At 44.4% G+C, this 18,885-nt stretch overlaps 1 protein-coding gene across 1 annotated transcript; it reads left to right on the forward strand.

Annotated features, from left to right (window-relative positions):
- Positions 1-2,912: 2,912 nt before the first annotated feature.
- ANXA8L1 (annexin A8 like 1) lies at positions 2,913-15,775 on the forward strand. The gene is made up of 13 exons (XM_057371007.1): positions 2,913-3,104; positions 3,216-3,262; positions 6,706-6,796; positions 7,051-7,145; positions 8,251-8,364; positions 9,110-9,200; positions 9,823-9,902; positions 10,516-10,575; positions 11,101-11,194; positions 12,951-13,046; positions 13,277-13,335; positions 14,186-14,308; positions 15,419-15,775. Exons 2-13 carry the CDS (start codon positions 3,242-3,244, stop codon positions 15,473-15,475), a joined length of 981 nt encoding a protein of 326 aa, XP_057226990.1. The 5' UTR covers positions 2,913-3,104; positions 3,216-3,241; the 3' UTR covers positions 15,476-15,775.
- Positions 15,776-18,885: the final 3,110 nt, after the last annotated feature.

An 18,885-nucleotide genomic window follows, 5' to 3' on the forward strand; every position in this document is an offset into this window, starting at 1 on the left:
TTAGAGATCTGATTTCAGGTGAGATGATTAATAGTGATAAACAGGAAGGAAAGAGAGTGGAGGGGAGAGGAAGCAGCAGAAGGTAGTGCCTGGTCTCTGATCTTGTTTACACAATGGTTTAAAACCTGCAGAATGAAACTACTGTGGTTTCCCAGCGAGAGTGTGAGCCTGTCTGCCAGCACGGCAGCTGCTGGGGCAAAGCTCTGGGGTAAGACCCTCAAGGGTAGGGCCAAGGGCTGTTAGTAACGGGTGTAGAGCTAAAAGGCTTGTAAAAGGACAATGATCAGACCTGGAAAGCAAAGTACCATGCGAGTTTGGTGATTTATACATTAAAAAAATAGTTCTGACATTTACTGAACTGCATCCTCATCACAGCTCCAGTTCTACATGGTTCTGYTTACAGACTGGGTTGGAGGAAGGTATTCATTTTGTACCCTTGTAGCAGAATACCCCTGTCCTGTTTRATCTCAGGGGTATGCTCTTGCTTCTTCAAATTTAAGCAGCTATATTATATGATTATAGTATTATTGCTTTGCCTAACAGTATATCTCTGTGTATAGTCTGCTGTTTCCTCAATGAATCCACTTGATTTCCAAGTTTCTGGCTGAAAAAAACAAACAAATACTTTGGGAGGGAATTTCCAGTGGACTATGCTGTTTTTGTTAGTCTTGAAAATACTCTATTCGAAGTCAAAGCCATGAAAGGAAATTGCTGAGCAGTTGAGAACCTGGTTTCCATAGGCTTTCATGTTCCAGAGAATTCAGCTCTTGGCCTGAAACTTTCCAGGCATAAGGCCAGACTTCACAAACCCATAGATGGAAAAGGGGGCTGCCTCTGCACCCTAGAAGGCTTTTGTCATCTTCAATCTAAATTAGAGCATCCTTTATATTGCTGTCCTTCAGCCTCCAAGAGAACAGCCAGAGTAGTACCAGGGATGTAAGTATGGCCTCTGGGCTGGGGGGCAGTGACAAGGTGAGAAAGTTGGGCTTGGGAGAGTCCGTGCATTGTCTCCTGCCCCTTTTCTAAAGAGCTGAATGTTCCTGAGGGTACTCAGTGAGCTGGGTGTGAGGTTGTGCCCTGCACTGCTTGCTGGTGCTCCAACAGCTGTGTGTGTCTGGTACACAGTAGTAAAGTCCATACCTTAACCACAGACAGCACAAGGGCTAAGGGAGGACAAAAACTGCAATGAAGACAAATTTGTTCATGTTTACAGCTGCTCAGGGTAACTGTGTTTGCACAAGCAAAGGGGTACTGGACTGCCTCCTGCCCCTCTGGCCTGGGAGTGCTGACTGCTCTGGTCTGCATTGAGTCTGTGCAGCCCTKCTCTGAGCCTTGCTGCAGGTTTCAGGCTCTCCAGACCTTTTCCACCTCATCCATATTGATTTCTTAAAACCTTCCCAGTGTTTCTATGCATTAAAATCCCCTGGTTTGTCCCTTCACCGCCTCTTTAGTTCATGATAGGAAGGATGACCCCTTGGACTTTTTCTGATTTGCTCCCTGGTCTCTGCTCCCTTCTGTGACCTATGRCTGTTTGCTGTAACTCTGTGATTTTCTGCCTAGAAAGGCTGCTTTGTCCTTGGATTCCTCAAGAAAGCTCATCTCCATGGTAAGCTGACCCAATTAAATCCCAATACAGGGAAAAGGTGTGTGTAGGCAGCAAATACTGGGATCCAGCAAAAGCAGATGCACCCTGCGTGCCAAGGCACCTTAGCCCCGGAGCAGGAGGACTGAAGGGCCACTCACAAGCTCTCCTGGCTGTGTGCTGCTGATCAACCTGCCTCTCATATGTGACTGGGAACAAAGCCAGTGCACACCTGGCAGTGTGTTTATTACACCAAGGGCAATGCCACCTCCTCCTTCCCACCTTGCCCCCGCCATATGATGGATGTGTTGGAGGCAGGAGCAGCTGGCCCAGCTCATGCTCTTGGGAGCAGCCAGGGCAACTTCCCAGGCCATCAGGGACCTTGCTGAGCTGAGTGAAATAGCAATGTGGGAAGGGAGTAAGAAAGGCCCATAGCCTGGTGTTTACCCAGCATCCCATGAGGGTCTGTGAATGTGAGAGGGCACAAAGCTCCTATATAGSAAGTGTTTAAGATATAGCTGGTGGGAATGTGTTTCCATCAGGGCAGCTTTCCATTGCAATTAAATAAATAAATGCTGGCATGGGTGGATTCTGACAAAAGTCTAGACAGGAAAATATTGCTACAACCATAAGGTATTTCAGATGATTTCATAGAAACATTTCTCTGAATTAAAGTATTAGGGGCTGTTGAGCTCTTTTTTTTTCTTTTTAAAAGAGAGGCATTTTGCACTCCACTCCTATGCCTTAACATGTCACAGCAGCCAGTGCAAGCCCTCTGACATTTAGCTGGGGCTGTCATTACTCAGAGTTGTTGGTCCTATGTTACCCTAGCGATCATTTGTGACTCATGCTCTGGAAGTCTGAGTGTAGGATGGGGGGACCTCCTGAGTCTCTGTACAATCTGATGCTTTACTGAGCTTCACTGTAAGATGTAGCACATGGATGGTGTGAAGTGTGGCTGCATACGTGGTTTTTTTGGTTTGGAATTTTTTTGGTTGTTTGGCTTGGAGGTTTTTTTTTAATATGTTTTTTGAAGGAAGGGAGGTAGAGGGGTGTTTGTTATGTTTCTRGAGTCCTGTCTGGCAGTGTTCCACATTAGTAGAGATAGAAAGAGTTGGTAGTAATGAGTGGCTTGTTCAGCTGTAGTTGAATTCATCTGATCTCAGTGAACTTTTATGCTGAGAAATTACCTYGCTGTAATTTGCATGTTGTATATGTGCCAGAGGCCAAAACGTTAGCAGGGAAGGGTGTGTATTGGGAGAAGCAGTGGAAAAATTACAATGAGTCAACAAGGTTGAATTTAGGACTCCTCACAAGGGAAGCCTCATTTATGAAGCAACTCAATCTCTCCCTGTGAGTTCATATGTGAAAAACAGGTTGAGCCATGTCTGGGGGTGTTGCCCTGTGGAATTTGTAGATAAGGATGCTTTATACCTGCGTGTGCCTGAGAGGCCAGTTACATTCTGCGGCTTCCAGAGGGAACAAGCCTCCAGAGGAGTACAGTTATTCCATTTTTCTTGTGGTAAGTTTATTGAAGAGAACTTTTCTTTCTTCCTCTCCTCCCTRTGCTCCCCTTCAAATCTCAGATTTCCAAACTGTGAGGTGTGATATGTGTGGTTTTCTTCACCAACAGACCCAGGTATCACTACTGAGACAGCAATGGCATGGTGGAAGGCCTGGGTAAGTAGAGCATATATTGACACTCTGAGGTTTTTTGGCACTAGAATAAGGTAACTTAGAGGTTGCATCAGGCACTGTGCAGGAATGAAAAGTTTCTTTAAAAATCAGCAAGACCTATTTACTGTATTTCTGGCTGTAAAATAGCATTCAGCACTTCAAAAATTTGCTGAAGGAAGGTGTTGACATGATTGCTGGCTGAAAGAAGAGGAGCAGATCCTATCTGGATCCTCAGCCAAAAGTGGTGCAGGGGGTGTTTATTTTCCTGTGTCCATGGGGAGATGGTGCCATGCAACAGCAAAGTTACACAGCTGAAATTCAAAGTTGTGGGCTCCTTGTTTGCTCCCTCGAGCTGTGGCAGTGAGTTCAGGGMACTGGCCTGTCCCCATTGTGATCCCCCGTTGTGCTGGCAGGCTGTGGTCACAGAGAAAGAKATGGTGAAACCACAATATCTATCTTTGGTGGGTTTTTAATATTGCAACAATAATGTGTCTTGAACATCCTGTCTCTTTGCCAGGAGCCAGAAATGCTGTGTATGTTCTCTTGTAAACGTTTGTGGCTTTGAGAGGAATGTGACAGGATGGGGAGAAGCTCAGGGGTGTGCTGAGGCAGCACCTGGGGTCTGGCTCAGAGCAGAGAGCAGGTAACTCTGGTGATGGGCCAGCCATGGCAGCTGCCCCATCAGCCTCTGTGGGAGGCCAGGTTTATGCCCATTTCTCAAAACATCTCTTTTGGTTTGTTTTGGTCTTTTTTTTTTCCCAGAAAGATTAAAATTGTAACTTCCTTTCTGTTCCCTCTGCCTCTCTATTTCCTTTGGAAGTTTGGTATAATAAAATAGATGTTTGTCCAAAGCTTGGAATAGCTCTTACTTAAATCTTTCCCYCCTGGGTGATCTTTCCCCCATTATTCCCAAGCTGGAAATAATTTGTGAACTTAGAATGAGAAAAGGAGAAAAGCCCTTAAACTGCAGTGATCTCTTACCAGTTGGTGTTGTAGGGGGTGGAGGCATGAGAAGGTCCAAAGAAATGAGAGGTCCAAAGAAGGATGAGGAAAAACTGTTTTGGTTTTCTAAACCCTTGGTAAAAAATACAGTTCAAAGGCAGAAGGAATGAAAAAGTGTGAACTCTCTCAGAAAATTTCTACTGAAAAAAACCCAAATAGTACTCCAACCCGTTTCGAGATTCCAGCTTTTTTTTTTTTTTAAAAAAAAACCTTATTGTTTAGTTTTGTTTATAGTTTATTTGTATAGTTTATTGTTATTTATTCATATAGTTATTTTGAAAATATTTTAGTAGCAAAACTCTTACCCCTTCTTCCCTTCATTTATAGGTAAAACTTTTCAGAGCATCAGCTGTAGGGTACACTGCTTCTCCTGCAATCATTCCAATTATTCATATTTACTGAGAGTCACAAAAATGCCTCGAGTAGTTTCTGTTAGGGAGCTGTAGGATCAATTCARCTGGGAAGAAAGACAAAAGTGAACAGGGATGCTCTGAAAAGCTGGTGTGATTTTCCCTGTGCTGCAACAATTATGTGCACAGAGAATGAGGTGCACAAGTGAGTCACAAGCTGCTGCTTGAGCCAKGAAGGGCTGTAACTGTTTATCGGAACTAGTACCAAAAAGGATCATTGTTTAATTTGTTTCCACTGCCTCCAAATGAAAGCTCAGCTTTGTACGCCCTCTTTCACTGAGTCACCAGGCGTGGGGCCAGAATGTTTGGGGGTTTCTTCACAGGGTCCTTGCATGGAGCTGGAGAGGATTGACCATCTTCTCTGAGCAAACTCATATGGATGACTCTCACCTGCTTTCTAGGGAAGCTGTGGTGGTGCTGGTTGTCTTCAGAGGGCTAGCAAAGCAGCACTTGAAATGGTCCTGCCAGCTCAGCCCATCATTCTAGGCCAGTGACAAACTGTTAGAGGTGGCAATGCCACCTGGTATGTCACTGCTTTTTCTTTTTGTGCAGTTGCAGCTTCTCCACAGCCTTAGACTTGCTGCTCAGTGACCATTTGGATTCAAAGCTGCATCCATTGCAAAGTTTCCTGATGATACCATTTGCTCCACAGCTGCTCTTTCTGCTGGGAGCGAGGTGTGGTAGTGCAGCAGTGTCTCTGAGCTGGCTGTAAAGCAAACTTTTCCAAGTCTTGCTGATTGCTGAACGTGCTACCTCKCTCAATATTCCTCATTTCCTCCTGGCTGCTTGTCACTGCTCCCTGAGTGTGGCTGGCAAAGGGGTCAGCATGCAAACACGTGCCAGCTGGACTCACTGGTTCTCTCTGACACAGGAAATAAGAGCAGAGGGGATCATAGCAGGAGAATGATGGGTGGCACTTGGTGGTCCATGTCATGCAAGTCAGGWGGGACAACCCTGATGCTTCCTTCTGGTCTGTAATCTCTGATTTTTATCTTGCTGTGAAGCCATCCCCATTAAAATATCCATCAGGCCATGCTGGTACCATTAGTTTAATATCAACCCTGCTTCTAAAGATAAATTTATGAGAATATARTAGTTTCCAAATTAAATATATTTGCTTCTAGGAAGGAGAAAATTGTGTCTGCTACTGTAATAAAGTGGTGATGACTCTTCATGCCTATCTACCCACAGACTTTCCCTATCGATAGGACCAGATTGTGATAGATGTGACAATATCTTCAAGCCAGTTCCTTGACTAACAGCTTTCTTAAATTGAACCTCTTATGCCTGGGTTATGGTTGATGGCCCTGCTACTTTTTGGTGACTAGAATAAATCTCCATGTGTCTTTCTGCCCTGGAACTCTGGCATTGTCAGCACCTTAGGGGTCTTTCAGGAGGATTCTTGTGTAGTTGTACCTATTTCTTGGTGCAGGGAAGAATATCAAACCTGCTCTCCTTCAGATGGATCTCTTCCTTCAAATTAGTCTCTTTGGAGCCCAAATCCCTCCAGTGGAGGTGCTTCCTTTTTGAAACTAGCTGTGCAGAAGTGCAGCAGCAGCTACTAAAAAAAAATAGTGTCTAAGCACAAGACTATTTCAGGAATTCAAAAAGGTGTGTAAAAACTCCCCCGAACCAACCCACTGAGAAATGCAGTATGATACAATAGCATCCATGCTGTCAAGGACTGCATTTAAGGAATGAATAGGAAAGTCCAGTMTACTACAGTCAGTGCTTTCTCTGACAGACTGCCTGCACCTCACAGTGCTTGCAGCACTGTCAGCCATGCTTTGTGATTTTTTTCTTCCAGCAGCCAAAGACTGGTACAGGCAGGTGGAAGAGATAATTTGTGTTCTCTTTGCAGAGAAACTTGTGTTCTCTTTTTGCTGTGCTGAGAAACTTTGAGCCAGTCTCACCTATTTTCTGTGACTTCACCATGTGTAGGCAATAAATAGCATTAATGTACTTTTCAAATCCTTTTTCTTCAGCTGATGAAAAGCAGAAGTAAGAAGTCCTGTATTTTTCTTCTTCTTTCAGAGTGAAGCAGAGGGCAGGTCTGTGGCAGGTTCTTTGAACTTTAATGCTGCACCTGATGCTCAGACTCTGTACAAGGCCATGAAAGGRCTTGGTAAGTTGACTCCAAACACAAATGTAAATTCTATGTTCTTACAATTGCTAAGTTGAAAGCCATTCCTTAGCGAATTTGCATCCAGAAATAGCACTTATTTTTTACTGTGAAAAAATGTTTCCTCAGCATGTACTTAAACTTCTATACAAAGGCAACAAACTAGGCAATATTGTCTGAATATTCAAATTGGGGTTTTGGACCAATCTCAGCTTCTTCTGTGCTCTGTATTTATGACTTCTTGTTGCTCTCCACAGGAACTGATGAACAAGCTATAATTGATGTCCTAACCAAGAGGAGCAATAGGCAGCGTCAAGAGATTGCCAAATCCTTCAAAGCACAGTTTGGAAAGGTTCTTCTGAAACAAAGCCATTTTCAGTCACTGGTTTACTGCACGCAGGATGTAGTCAATGGGTGTACAGTTCATCCTGAAAGCATGATGCAATCTATATGCAGGTCTTCTGCAAACYAGTAGATTAATATTTATTTATAAGGCCTGAAGTGAATATGCAAAATTCTTTTGGGATCAGAAAAAAATGTTTTTCTCCTAAAGGTTTATTTTTTTTGTAAAATGCATTTTGACCAGAAATACTTTTTGAAAACCAATTTTATCTTGAAGTGTAGCTTCTTTTTGATTTAAAGCCATAACAAAAAATGATACCTGTCTAAATGGCATGTTGAGTAAAACATTAGTTTGTTTCAGGCCTTTTTAAATGTCAAACAAAGTTCAATTTAAAGACTTATTTAATTACACTTGTTTGGAAATTCCATGRTTATTGACAACCATGTTATCCTTTGGCTTTTTTTGTTTCTTTGATAAAATGTTACTTTTATCGGGAATTTTTTTTTACCAGCAAACTGTACCCCCAGCCCTACCATGGAGTCTCCAGGGACCCTTGCTAGAAAGGGGACTGCCACACAAAAGCCTCTGAAAGGGAAGCAAATATGGGCGTGGAGAGTATGGAACAATTAATAGATAGAATGTTTGCATCCCACTGAAACAGGGAGAGTTATACTCTAGGAAAAYCTGCATTATAGTGAAAGTAAAGTTTGAAGTGTTATGTCAAGGGGACTGCATTCCTGATTCTGCACATGTCCTGGGTGCAAGTTGATGTGCAGGCTTTGGGAATCAGCTCTCTGAAGCTACGCCCTTGCTCAGTGCAAGGCCTTCAGCTATCCCGTTCTGCTCACTGACTTAAGCAGGGTGGAGGAAGATTAGCTGCAGGATTAATTATTGAGAAAGCCTAAATATCAAGAAAACAGGAAATGTGTAAGGACCTAGACAAATCCCATTTTGGAGTTAGGTGCTTTTTTCAGTCCCAGGACCTTTTTAATGATCTATCAACAATGCTGTCATTCAGCTTCATTACTTAGGCCATGGGGATGGAAGCAGCATGGGCAGTAAAATGATCCTGTGAGGCTGTTCATGTAACCATGTGATRATGCATGTTTAACAGGATCTGATTGAAAGCCTGAAGTCTGAACTGAGTGGCAACTTTGAGAGGCTCATCGTAGCTCTCATGTACACCCCGTACAAGTATGATGCCAAGGAGCTGTATGATGCCATGAAGGTAAACAAATTGCGTGCAGATATCTAAGTAGTGGCACAAATACAGTGCTAATTTCCTGCAGTTGTGCAAGTTTTAATAACTGAACTGTTACATAGCTAAGCTTGTTATTAGCAGTAGCTTTTGAGAAATACTTAATTGTACTATTAATATTCTGGGGGAAAATGCTGCTTAAATATTTCTGTCTATAAGAAAGTTTCTGTACATGCGTGACTCATAGAGCCTGGGAGGGCAACAGCAAAACTAAATTCATACCCAAACCTGCTGCCCTGATGCCCCACCTGAGCCATGAAGCATTCAAGGAATCAAAGAGTGTTGGTGCAAGGACCAGGCTGGAGCTGGCTGGAATCCTACCTGTTGATGAAGTATCTGTACAAGTTTCAGATGCTGAGTGGTGTGTTAAAATGGTCCAAAGATGGACTGACTAGCCAAGCACTGGTCTTCCTTCATCCCTCTAGACGTTGTCTGTCATCAGAGATCTGACTCCAGAAAAGCATTGCAGAAGTGTAGAGTTATGTGAAATTATCCTTTACAAATTAGGCACCTTAGTAAAAGAGACCATGTTCAACCCAAATGYGTTTTGTGCCTCCACCTTTCATCGTGATGGTTTCTTTCAGGTCAGCACACAGCCTGACACTTTGCTGCCAGCCAGCTCCTCCCTTCACAATAAATCCTCTAGCAATAAATCACCCTYCATGACTAGATGCCTTTCTCCACCTTTAATTCTCCACTGTGTTTTCTATTAAAGGGTTTGGGAACCAGTGAAGGTGTTATCATAGAGATCTTGGCATCTCGAACAAAAGCGCAGATCAAGGAGATAATCAAGGCGTACAAAGAAGGTAAGTGCCTGCGGCTCAGATTTCTGTGCTGAGTAATGGGCCTGATTGCACAGCAGGAACGGTGTTACCAGCTAGCAGTGTCAGCAAGAAAATGACTTTTCTGAAAGCCATTTAACTCCAAAAGCAATGTAACTCTGCTTTCAGCTGGCAAACAAAACATGGCTATGCTGAGACAATTTGAAAATCTTTTTCTAGGTCGTCATCCAGTTAAAGCAAAGGGTCTGCAAATAACAAATTTGGTTCAGTTTGGCTACAAGGAGTATTGTCAGAATATAAACAAAACTATAGCTGTGCACTTGCCTTTTTCTCCCCATTAAATGGATGGGAATTTATCGAGTATGTTTTTGAAAATACTTTCTCTTGTTCATCCCTTCAGCTATACCTCTAAAATTAGCTCTGGGTTAATTCCTTGGACATCAGGGGARCTGGTGACTCAGCAGGATGTAAACGCTGACCGGGGTATCACAAAGGGTGTGAGCTGCTCTAATCCCTATTTTTTCCTTAATGACCTTCTTGCYTTGTGTCAGGCTATTGCATGTGCTTGGGTTACTGGTAATAACTTGATTGTATCACCTAAATAAATAWCAAATCCTTCCCTTGTCCTTCTCTTTCCCTTGGATAGAATACGGTTCTGATCTTGAACAAGACATAAAATCGGAAACAAGTGGCCACTTGGAACAGATTCTGGTCTGCCTTCTTCAGGTAATGCTAGAGAAATGAGGGTGTAAAGATTTTCACATTTTTCTCTGCTTTTTTGGAGAAGACATGCAATAGGAGAGCCAGTACAGTCATGACTACCAGATAAACTGCAGAGACAACCATGTCACTTGGACGGGATCTGTTTCAGTGTTCATGTGACTGAAGCAGGGAAACCTCCCTCCCCTAGCATCAATAAGAGAGCTGGAAACTTAGAGCCAGCCCTGCTCCAGGGAGACATCTCACTTTTACATATGTGTAAAGCCACTGTGATCTGCAAGGGTCTTAGAAAACAGTGCCACTCCACTGATTCACCACTTATCCAGGGTCTGTGCCCTCAATGCTGAGTGCATTTGGATGCATTTACTCTAAAATATTTTCAGAGTTTTCCTACCTGGCAGCAGAATAACAGCAATTTTTTAGTCTGCTTCATATAATTTCACTGCCTTTCAGTGAATTAGTTAGCACTTGTGCTGTCTGAAATATTCCTGCTTGAGTAGTCTACAGAAACAGATAGCTGAGAAGATAACTGATCTTTGCTCAGAATTAATGCTCTGGTSCTTATTTGTGAAAGAATCTTCATGAGACAAAATTGTTACCTTTCTTTTTCTGTTCACAGGGTGAGAGGGACAATGCCACTCTCTATGTGGACATAGCCCAGGCTCTCCAGGATGCAGAGGTACTTTCAAATGTTTGTGATCAGTGCTATGACTGCATTTCCACCTTCTTGAATATCAGAGTTCCTCAGTGAGCAGCAGAGTCCTGGTCAGCAGAGGGTCAGAGTCGCAATAGTTTGGGATGGGGTGACCTTTAAGTAAGCAACGTGAGGTTCTTCAGTTTTGCCTGCACTCCTGGGTTTTGCCGTTCCAAAGAGGAGTGATGAGCCTTGGGCTTTGGCTCAGCTGCTTTTGGTATGTGAAAGTATATGGGTATGGTGCAGTGAAAGAGGAGAGAAAAGGGAATAAACCTCAAGTGTATTGTTGGCTGCTGCACAAGGGGTAGAAAGGATGGACATAGTGGCTGCTCCAGTTTGTCTGGAAGACACAAAGATTTTCATAACCAACCATTCTAGGAGACTCTGGTTCACACTGTGGTTTAGGTTACACCAAACCCCTTTACCCCAGCCAGGCCTTCAGCCAGACTCGGTTCCTTTACCAGCTGCACACACAGAACATCTCACCAATAATTGTGTGTTAAATTACAGGCTCTCTATGCTGCTGGAGAGAAGATACGGGGCACTGACGAGATACAGTTCATCACCATCTTGTGCAAGAGGAGTGCCACACACTTAATGAAAGGTACGGAGCAGAGCCCTCACCACCAACACTACACTCCCTCTGCAATCAGAAATCACCCTAGCCAAAAGAASAGGCAGGGCTATAGATGAGAGATGTTGGGTGGTCAGAAATAAGTACTTGAGCCTCTTTTCTAATTCGTGGTCACTCAGTAACCAAAACTGCCAGCAGATTCTGTGAATTATGAAGATTTAGTTCTGCTGAAAATCAAGTGGCTTATCCAGGAGTCCCTATACAGTGGTGGTAACTGGATAGTTGTTTCTATAAACCCAAGAAGTGAGTGAGTACTGTCCTAATTAAGTAAGGAGCATATGGTGAACAGGCATGTCCCCTTGGATGTGGGCTCCTCTGGGGGAAAAAAATCACTAAAAAAATAGCTGGTTATTCAGTGCTGGAGAATCACTGGGCGCAACCTGCACTTCTGTCCCAGGTCCTTTTGAGGGCATCAGAGGCTGCTGGGAGGGAGGACACTARCCCTGCTCCAGCTATGAGACCTCAGCTCCCCACTGTCCATGCAGCAGAGACCAAACCTTGTCATCTCAAGGCTTTTGAGACATAACAGATTTTGTTATGTTGGCTGAATCTAAGCATATCAAGTACTGGGTGAATCAGCTGGAMCTAAACTGATAAATTTAGCTGGAGATAATTTGGGTATGCCTGAGCTTTTTCAAGCTAAGGTCTCCTGAGGCTGTTTCTATGCCCTGGAAGCTAGCTCCCCCTTGTGTTTCAAATTCACTCTCCCAAGGTCACTTAAAAAATAAACAAAACAAACAAAAATAGGCGGTYTCTATAGCCTTTGCTTGTATCTGCCTTTAAAAAATGAATTTCATCTAGTTGTTGTCATAATGCAAGCAGTCTGTGGGACCTACCGTGGCACCAAGCAATTTCTTTCGTGCTACAGCAGCATGTAGCTGTTTGTCTTYAAAATCTGAGTGTAATTGTTGCTTCTTTAAAATTCTTTTTAATGGGAAGAGTAAGTCTGTGTTGAGAAGTTTGTATCCATCTGTCTATCCTGTATTCCATTCCCCCAAAGGATCTTAGATGCTGAACAAAGTTTATTAAGATATCCATTGCATTACATAGTAGTTTTCCTTCTTTGTTAGTCTTAGAAAGCTAGGAATAAAACCAGATATCTATGTTTCTGAGCCTTGGAGTATCTAAAGTGTATAAGACAAGCAATGACTCTGTTACTGAGCTTTTGTTAATAGAGGAACTCAAATATCTCAGAATCTGCACCTGTATTTTGCTCATCTTTTCTCAGTTGGTTGGTTTTTTTTTAAACTGTGGTTGAAATAATAAGTTTTCCCAAAGGGTGTTGTCATCATTTTAAAGTCCATGGGCTGTTAGCTGCATAGTCTTAGATTTAAGCTGATTTTATTTTGGCTCCTGAAGCTAATGACATCAAAAACCACAAGACCAAAGGTGTGCCTAACTTTGTTGTCTGCTTTATTTCAGTAGTTAAAGACAGCGATAAAGGGTCAGATTTCCAAATGAAATTGAGTGACTGAAGTTGCATTTTCAAATTAAGTCAGGGAATTAGGAACCATTGATTGTTTAGCTTTTTGTAAATGTTAACATCCATCTTTGTAGCTGATTTCTGAAGTTGACTAAAGCCTCCTGAAGCTGGTGCAAATGTGGCCATTGCATTTGCAGGATCTGTGTGTTCATTTTGCCACACAAGTAAAGCCTGTAAATATTGCACATAAAGTGCCTCAGAGGTTACTTGGTAAAAAAATTAAATTCTTTKTATTTCAAACAGTGTTTGAAGAATACCAGAAGCTCGCTGGTAAGAGCATAGAAGACTCTATCAAGAGTGAAACTCGTGGTTCAGTTGAGGATGCCATGYTGACTATTGGTAAGAGTGGTGACCTTTCCCTTTACTTTGTCTGAGTCTGCTGCCTTTTCTCCTTCAGTAGTTGACTCATATTAGATGGATCTACTTTGTAAAAGTATCTGGGAGGAAGTAAGGGCTACTTCTTAAGTAAGGTAAACYCAGATTCCAGGAACACACTGAATTAATGTTGAATCTCAGTCATTTAGGCTGGAATTACCATTGATTCTTACTRAGCCTTTTTGTATTTCTAGTGAAATGCACCAAGAATATCCATTCCTACTTTGCAGAGAGGCTGTACCATGCTTTAAAGGTAAGACTCTTCATTGCAACACACTTGTTTTCACACTGACTGAACTTGTAACCTGGCTTCCACCACTAGAAGAGCCAAGGTTTTGGTGAAATTCAGCAAGTTTAATGCAATTGTTGAAAGTAATAGCAGAATCCTTTCAAACACCTTGGGTAGAAAAGTACCCTTTAAGGTTGAGATACCAAGGGAGTYTGGCTTTTCTGGCTTAAGAGTCTGCAAGGATCCCAGCTCCACTATATGGAACAAAACTTCTGCAAGAGGCTTTTCTGGGAGGCTGATTATGGTGAAGTCTTGTCTTCCGTGTTAAAAGACTGGAACACAATATTTTCTTTTTAGGAAGTAATTCTCTCAGTGGCAGTGTAAAATGAGTTTCAAATGGGGACACATAAGGTGTTTGCAGCTTGTGCCCCTGCAATGCTTAACTGGTATGTAAAAGATGTCAGCTCTCCCGACCTTTTGGAAAGCTGAGACAAGTGTTTTGTTATCCATGAAGTGTTTTGCTATCTTAATTTTCCTGTGAGTGATTAAACAACGTTGGTTGAAGTCAAACACTGGCTGGGTGAYGCTGCAGAAGGACAGTATGTATTCAGTGCCAGCTCCCAACTCTGTAGCATGTTTCCTTTTACATTTGACATGAGCAAAACTTGTGCACATTTCCATGGTGGGCTTGTGGTGTTGACAGCAGCCCCTGGGAGGTGTGTGAGGCTTGGTCTCCCAGAAAGTGATGCAGATGTTCCACTGAACATGTGCCAAGTGGTGTTTGAAAGCAGACTCCTCCTGTCYGGGACCAGTTTGCACAGCATATCCYTTGAAYACCCACTAACATCACAGACTGATATATCTGTTATTCCAGGGGGCTGGCACAGATGATGGGACTCTGATAAGAGTGCTTGTTTCTCGAAGTGAAGTTGATCTGAATCTTATAAAGCCTGAATTCAAGCGCATTGCAGGAAAGACTCTCTCCAGTATGATTTTGGTAAGCAGAATCTTGATATGATGGTTCTTAGCCATTGCATGTATTCCTAGTCTTTCCAGCACTGTGGGATGCTTCCATGGTTGTTTTGCAGTAACAGTGTCATTTCTGCAACGATCATGACTCTCCTTCATTGGCCCTGTTAAGAGTTTGTTATTTTGTTTGTTTGCTTTCTTTTTTTTTTTTTTTTTTTTTTTTTNTTTTTTTTTTTTTTTTTTTCTTTTGCTGTTCTTTGGGGTTTTTTTAACTGTCTTATCCCAGATGAAAGCCTGGTCTATGCTGTGATGAGATAGGTTCAGAAACTGAACCTTGTCAAGGTTTATTGCAGCATTTGAGTCTCAGGTCTGAGTGAATGTGCTTYCCCTGTTAGTGCTGAAATGCTGTTTTTTACCATTTGTCCTAAGGACTCTGGGACATTCCTCTCCCCCTGTGCAAATGGCTCAGTAGCCCTGTCCTTAGCAGTCCCCATGGGAAGTGTGGTTCTGTAATGAAGGGCTTTTCTTCTAATTGACACTGTCAGTGTCTGTCACGTTGATTAATGATCAGTCTTCAATGGTCTGTACAAAATATTMATTCCTTCTGAGAAGTGGAACTAGCATTACACCTGTCATCACAAAACATTCAAAGGGAGCAATTTTTTTTTACCGAGTGAATATTTTGTGTAGTGCTTCTAGACCAAAATGACCACATTTGTGACTTTTTAAAAAATGCCATGTGCCAGGGCTAACTATAGTGCCTTTTCCCTTGCTGTAGGGAAGAGATGCTAMACAAATACCCAGGGCCAAAAAATCTGAACACAACAGGTTTGGTTGCTGTCATTTGTGCTGACTTTGTCTGTGCTGCTCTGTGGGATACAACYCTGATCAACTGCTCACCTGCATTCCAAAGGAAAAAATTGGACTCAATAAATGTTATTTCAGGTGGTAGCTGCAAGCCTCATTTCTCCTTTCACTTTTGATGGTGTGTCAGCTGGCAGCAACTCTGCTGAAGTCTGGCTTGCTCTTTCCGGTCCTTTTCCTGTGTGGGCATATTCCACAGATTGACAAAGTCAGCACTTGTAGCATGCAGAGGAACTTCCATACTCACCTATTTTTTAATATTTTCTCCTGTCAGGATGACACCAGTGGCGATTACAAGACAGCCTTGCTGAATCTCTGTGGCAGTGACTGACAGACTCTAAGAGGAAGATGTTGAAAAGGATACAGAGAGAAAATTAACAGTGAACAAGGGTCTGAAAATGTACTTGTAGAAAATCTGTCCAGTGATCCAAGTAGGGGGGRAAAGAAGATTAAATTAATGGTCAAGATCTCCAAAGCTCTCATTACATATTGGATGCTATCCACTTCCCCAACAGTTCTTCAAACRCAATGGGGCATGCTGATTTTTTGTTTCCATTTTTCTTTGAAGTTTTCTTTCTATTTTGTGAAGGATGGTGCTTTGACATGGAATTAAAGGTTCTTTTAAATTCTCTATAGCTGTGTCACAAGTCTGAACAACCTTGCAAAACTTGGGCTGCCCTGAAGCCATGATAATTTCACTGGGACAAGCTGGTAGAGCGTGGGTCATTTGATGCTAGCAGAATGGGTCTGGAAGGAGCCCCAGATATTAATGAGGCTTTAGGGCATGGGTCAGAACTGAGAATTTAGTGCCAGAGGCACCAGTTTAGCAGCCTTATCTACATAACTTCGGGAGGGCTCCCCAAGGAGCAGTGAATGGCAGAGCCAAGCTGGCTGTAAGCATGTGAAAGTTGAAAGCTGTGTGCTTCATTTCCTTCTTGCTTGTCTGTTGGGGAAGACCRGCAACTTCAGGTCCTTACATCATATCAGACCATGGGGGAAATCAAAACTAGCATGAATGATTTGTTTTTGGGGAACATAGCACATCTTGCCTTTGGGAGCAGAYCTGTTTCTGTTCCTAGTGTCACAGTAACTTCTCAGCCATCACTGGACTCCCTCCAATATTGCCTCCAACCCCTACRAGTGCACCTACCCCGTGCTGAGTAAAGCCCCAAATGTGGACAGGGATACAGAGRGAACAGTCTGAGAGGTGTGAGAAGTTTGGGTCTGCCTCAGCTATTTGTTCTCCACACTTGAAGCAATTTGTTTAAATGTGTAGCAACCGAAAGCTTTATAGTAAATGTGTTCGGTAAAGAAGTTTTTCTCATCAGGTGGGTGAAGTTTTTGGCTGAGGGCTGCTTCCTTCCTTGCACTGCTGAGAGTGCCAAGAGAGTGGCAGGTTCAAGAGTTCTTGGTGAGTCCAGGACACAGACAAGGGACCAGGGGTCAGGGTATCTGTGCACCTCAGGCGAGCATCAAGAAGAGGATGTTTTGGTCTCTGCACCTTTAAGTGCTTGTCTTTTTGGTGATATCCCAGTTTTTCACTGGTCTCTAGTCTGAGTATCAAGGTGGGGGGATTCCTCTCAGGTTTTGAGGGATGTAGGCTGGATACAGGCACCAAAGGAAAGGGACCCGCAGGTCCTTTCTGCTGGCCAAAGGTCCCACTTGGTTTTTCACAGTCACTTGTTCTAATTGACACCGATGATCAGGCTTCTCTGTTTCGTTTTGCTTTGGGTTTTTTGTTTGGTTTTTTTTTTCTGAAGCGGTTGGGGCTTGCAAGGCCGGGCGGGGCAGCGAAAGCCGAGCTTACACCTCCCTCTATCGGGGGCCGGCCTGTACACACCCCGGTACGGCCTGTACATACCCCGGTACGGGCTGTACACACCCCTGCACTGCCTGTACATACCCCTGCACTGCCTGTACACACCCAGCACTGCCTGTACACACCCCGATACGGGCTGTACACACCCTGCACTGCCTGTACACACCCCGGCACTGCCTGCACACACCCCTGCACTGCCTGTGCACACCCTGCACTGCCTGTACATACCCCGGTACGGGCTGTACACACCCCGGCACTGCCTGCACACACCCCGGCACTGCCTGTACACACCCCGGTACTGCCTGTACACACCCTGCACTGCCTGTACACACCCTGCACTGCCTGTACACACCCCGGCACTGCCTGTACACACCCCGGCACTCCCTGTACACACCCNNGCACTGCCTGTACACACCCCTGCACTGCCTGTACACACCCCTGCACTGCCTGTACACACCCCAGCACTGCCTGCACACACCCCGGCACTGCCTGTACACACCCTGCACTGCCTGTACACACCCGGCACTGCCTGTACACACCCTGCACTGCCTGTACATACCCCGGTATGGGCTGTACACACCCCGGCACTGCCTGTACACACCCCTGCACTGCCTGTACACACCCCTGCACTGCCTGTACATACCCCGGTACGGGCTGTACACACCCCGGCACTGCCTGTACACACCCTGCACTGCCTGCACACACCCCGGCACTGCCTGTACACACCCAGCACTGCCTGTACATACCCCGATACGGGCTGTACACACCCTGCACTGCCTGTACACACCCAGCACTGCCTGTACATACCCCGATACGGGCTGTACACACCCCAGCACTGCCTGCACACACTCCGGCACTGCCTGTATACACCCTGGCACTGCCTGTACACACCCCAGCACTGCCTGTACACACCCCTGCACTGCCTGTGCACACCCTGCACTGCCTGTACACACCCCGGCACTGCCTGTACATACCCCTGCACTGCCTGTACACACCCTGCACTGCCTGCACACACCCCGGCACTGCCTGTACATACCCCTGCACTGCCTGCACACACCCCGGCACTGCCTGCACACACCCCTGCACTGCCTGTACATACCCCAGCAGGGTCTCCTCGGAGCCAGCAGCAACAGCGGCACTGTGGCTCCTGGGGATTTTCCCCCATTCCCCGTTCGCTCCCTGTCCCGGCCGCCCCAAAGCRGATACGGAGAGGTGCGTTCCCTCTTCCCTGTCCCCTTGGGGAGCCAACGCCAGGGCCCTCAGCCCACAGCCCTCAGCATGGCTACGGGATCTGCAGCAAGGAGCTCCTCCGGCCAGGGTCGTGTGAGGAGGTTTTAGTGAAAGTATGAGCCCTTCTGGTGTGTTTGGGGTATTATTTTGGAACGGCCAAATGGGTATTTGTGTCTGCCTGAGCCGGGAACAGGGATGATTTACAGCRCTGCACCCACAACACCTCTGTTTCCTGAAGCTAGACAGGCCGCAAGGGAAAAGCAATCCCAGTTTTGAGACACCTAAAATCTGACTAGAAAAAACTGATGAAAGCTCAGCTCTTCAAGCATATTTTAGTTCAGAGTTGTCTGATGATTTCATTGAAACATTTGTGTTTATACAACCCCAGAGCTCCCGTTGTTGTTGTTATTGTTATCAGGTTACTCAGGTCAGGGGTTGGCTTTTCTTGTTGGCTTGTGCTTAGCCCAGTGGGTCTGGGTTAGAGCTGTTGCACTGTGATTGTGATCCCAGTTTATTAATAACAGCTTGGGAGATGTAAACTGAGTTGCCAGAATGCTCACAGGAGATCAGTARTGAAGCTGGGAAGGAGGAATAACCAGGGGAAGCTGATTCTATCACCGTAATTGCTGGGAAACAAAACAATTGTAAAACATCAATGAAGATTTAATTACATATTGATTGCTGCTAAAATG

This window comes from Malurus melanocephalus, unplaced genomic scaffold (genome assembly GCF_030028575.1).
Source record: "Malurus melanocephalus ecotype Western Australia unplaced genomic scaffold, MMel_1.1 scaffold_137, whole genome shotgun sequence".
Taxonomy (NCBI): Eukaryota; Metazoa; Chordata; class Aves; order Passeriformes; family Maluridae; genus Malurus; species Malurus melanocephalus.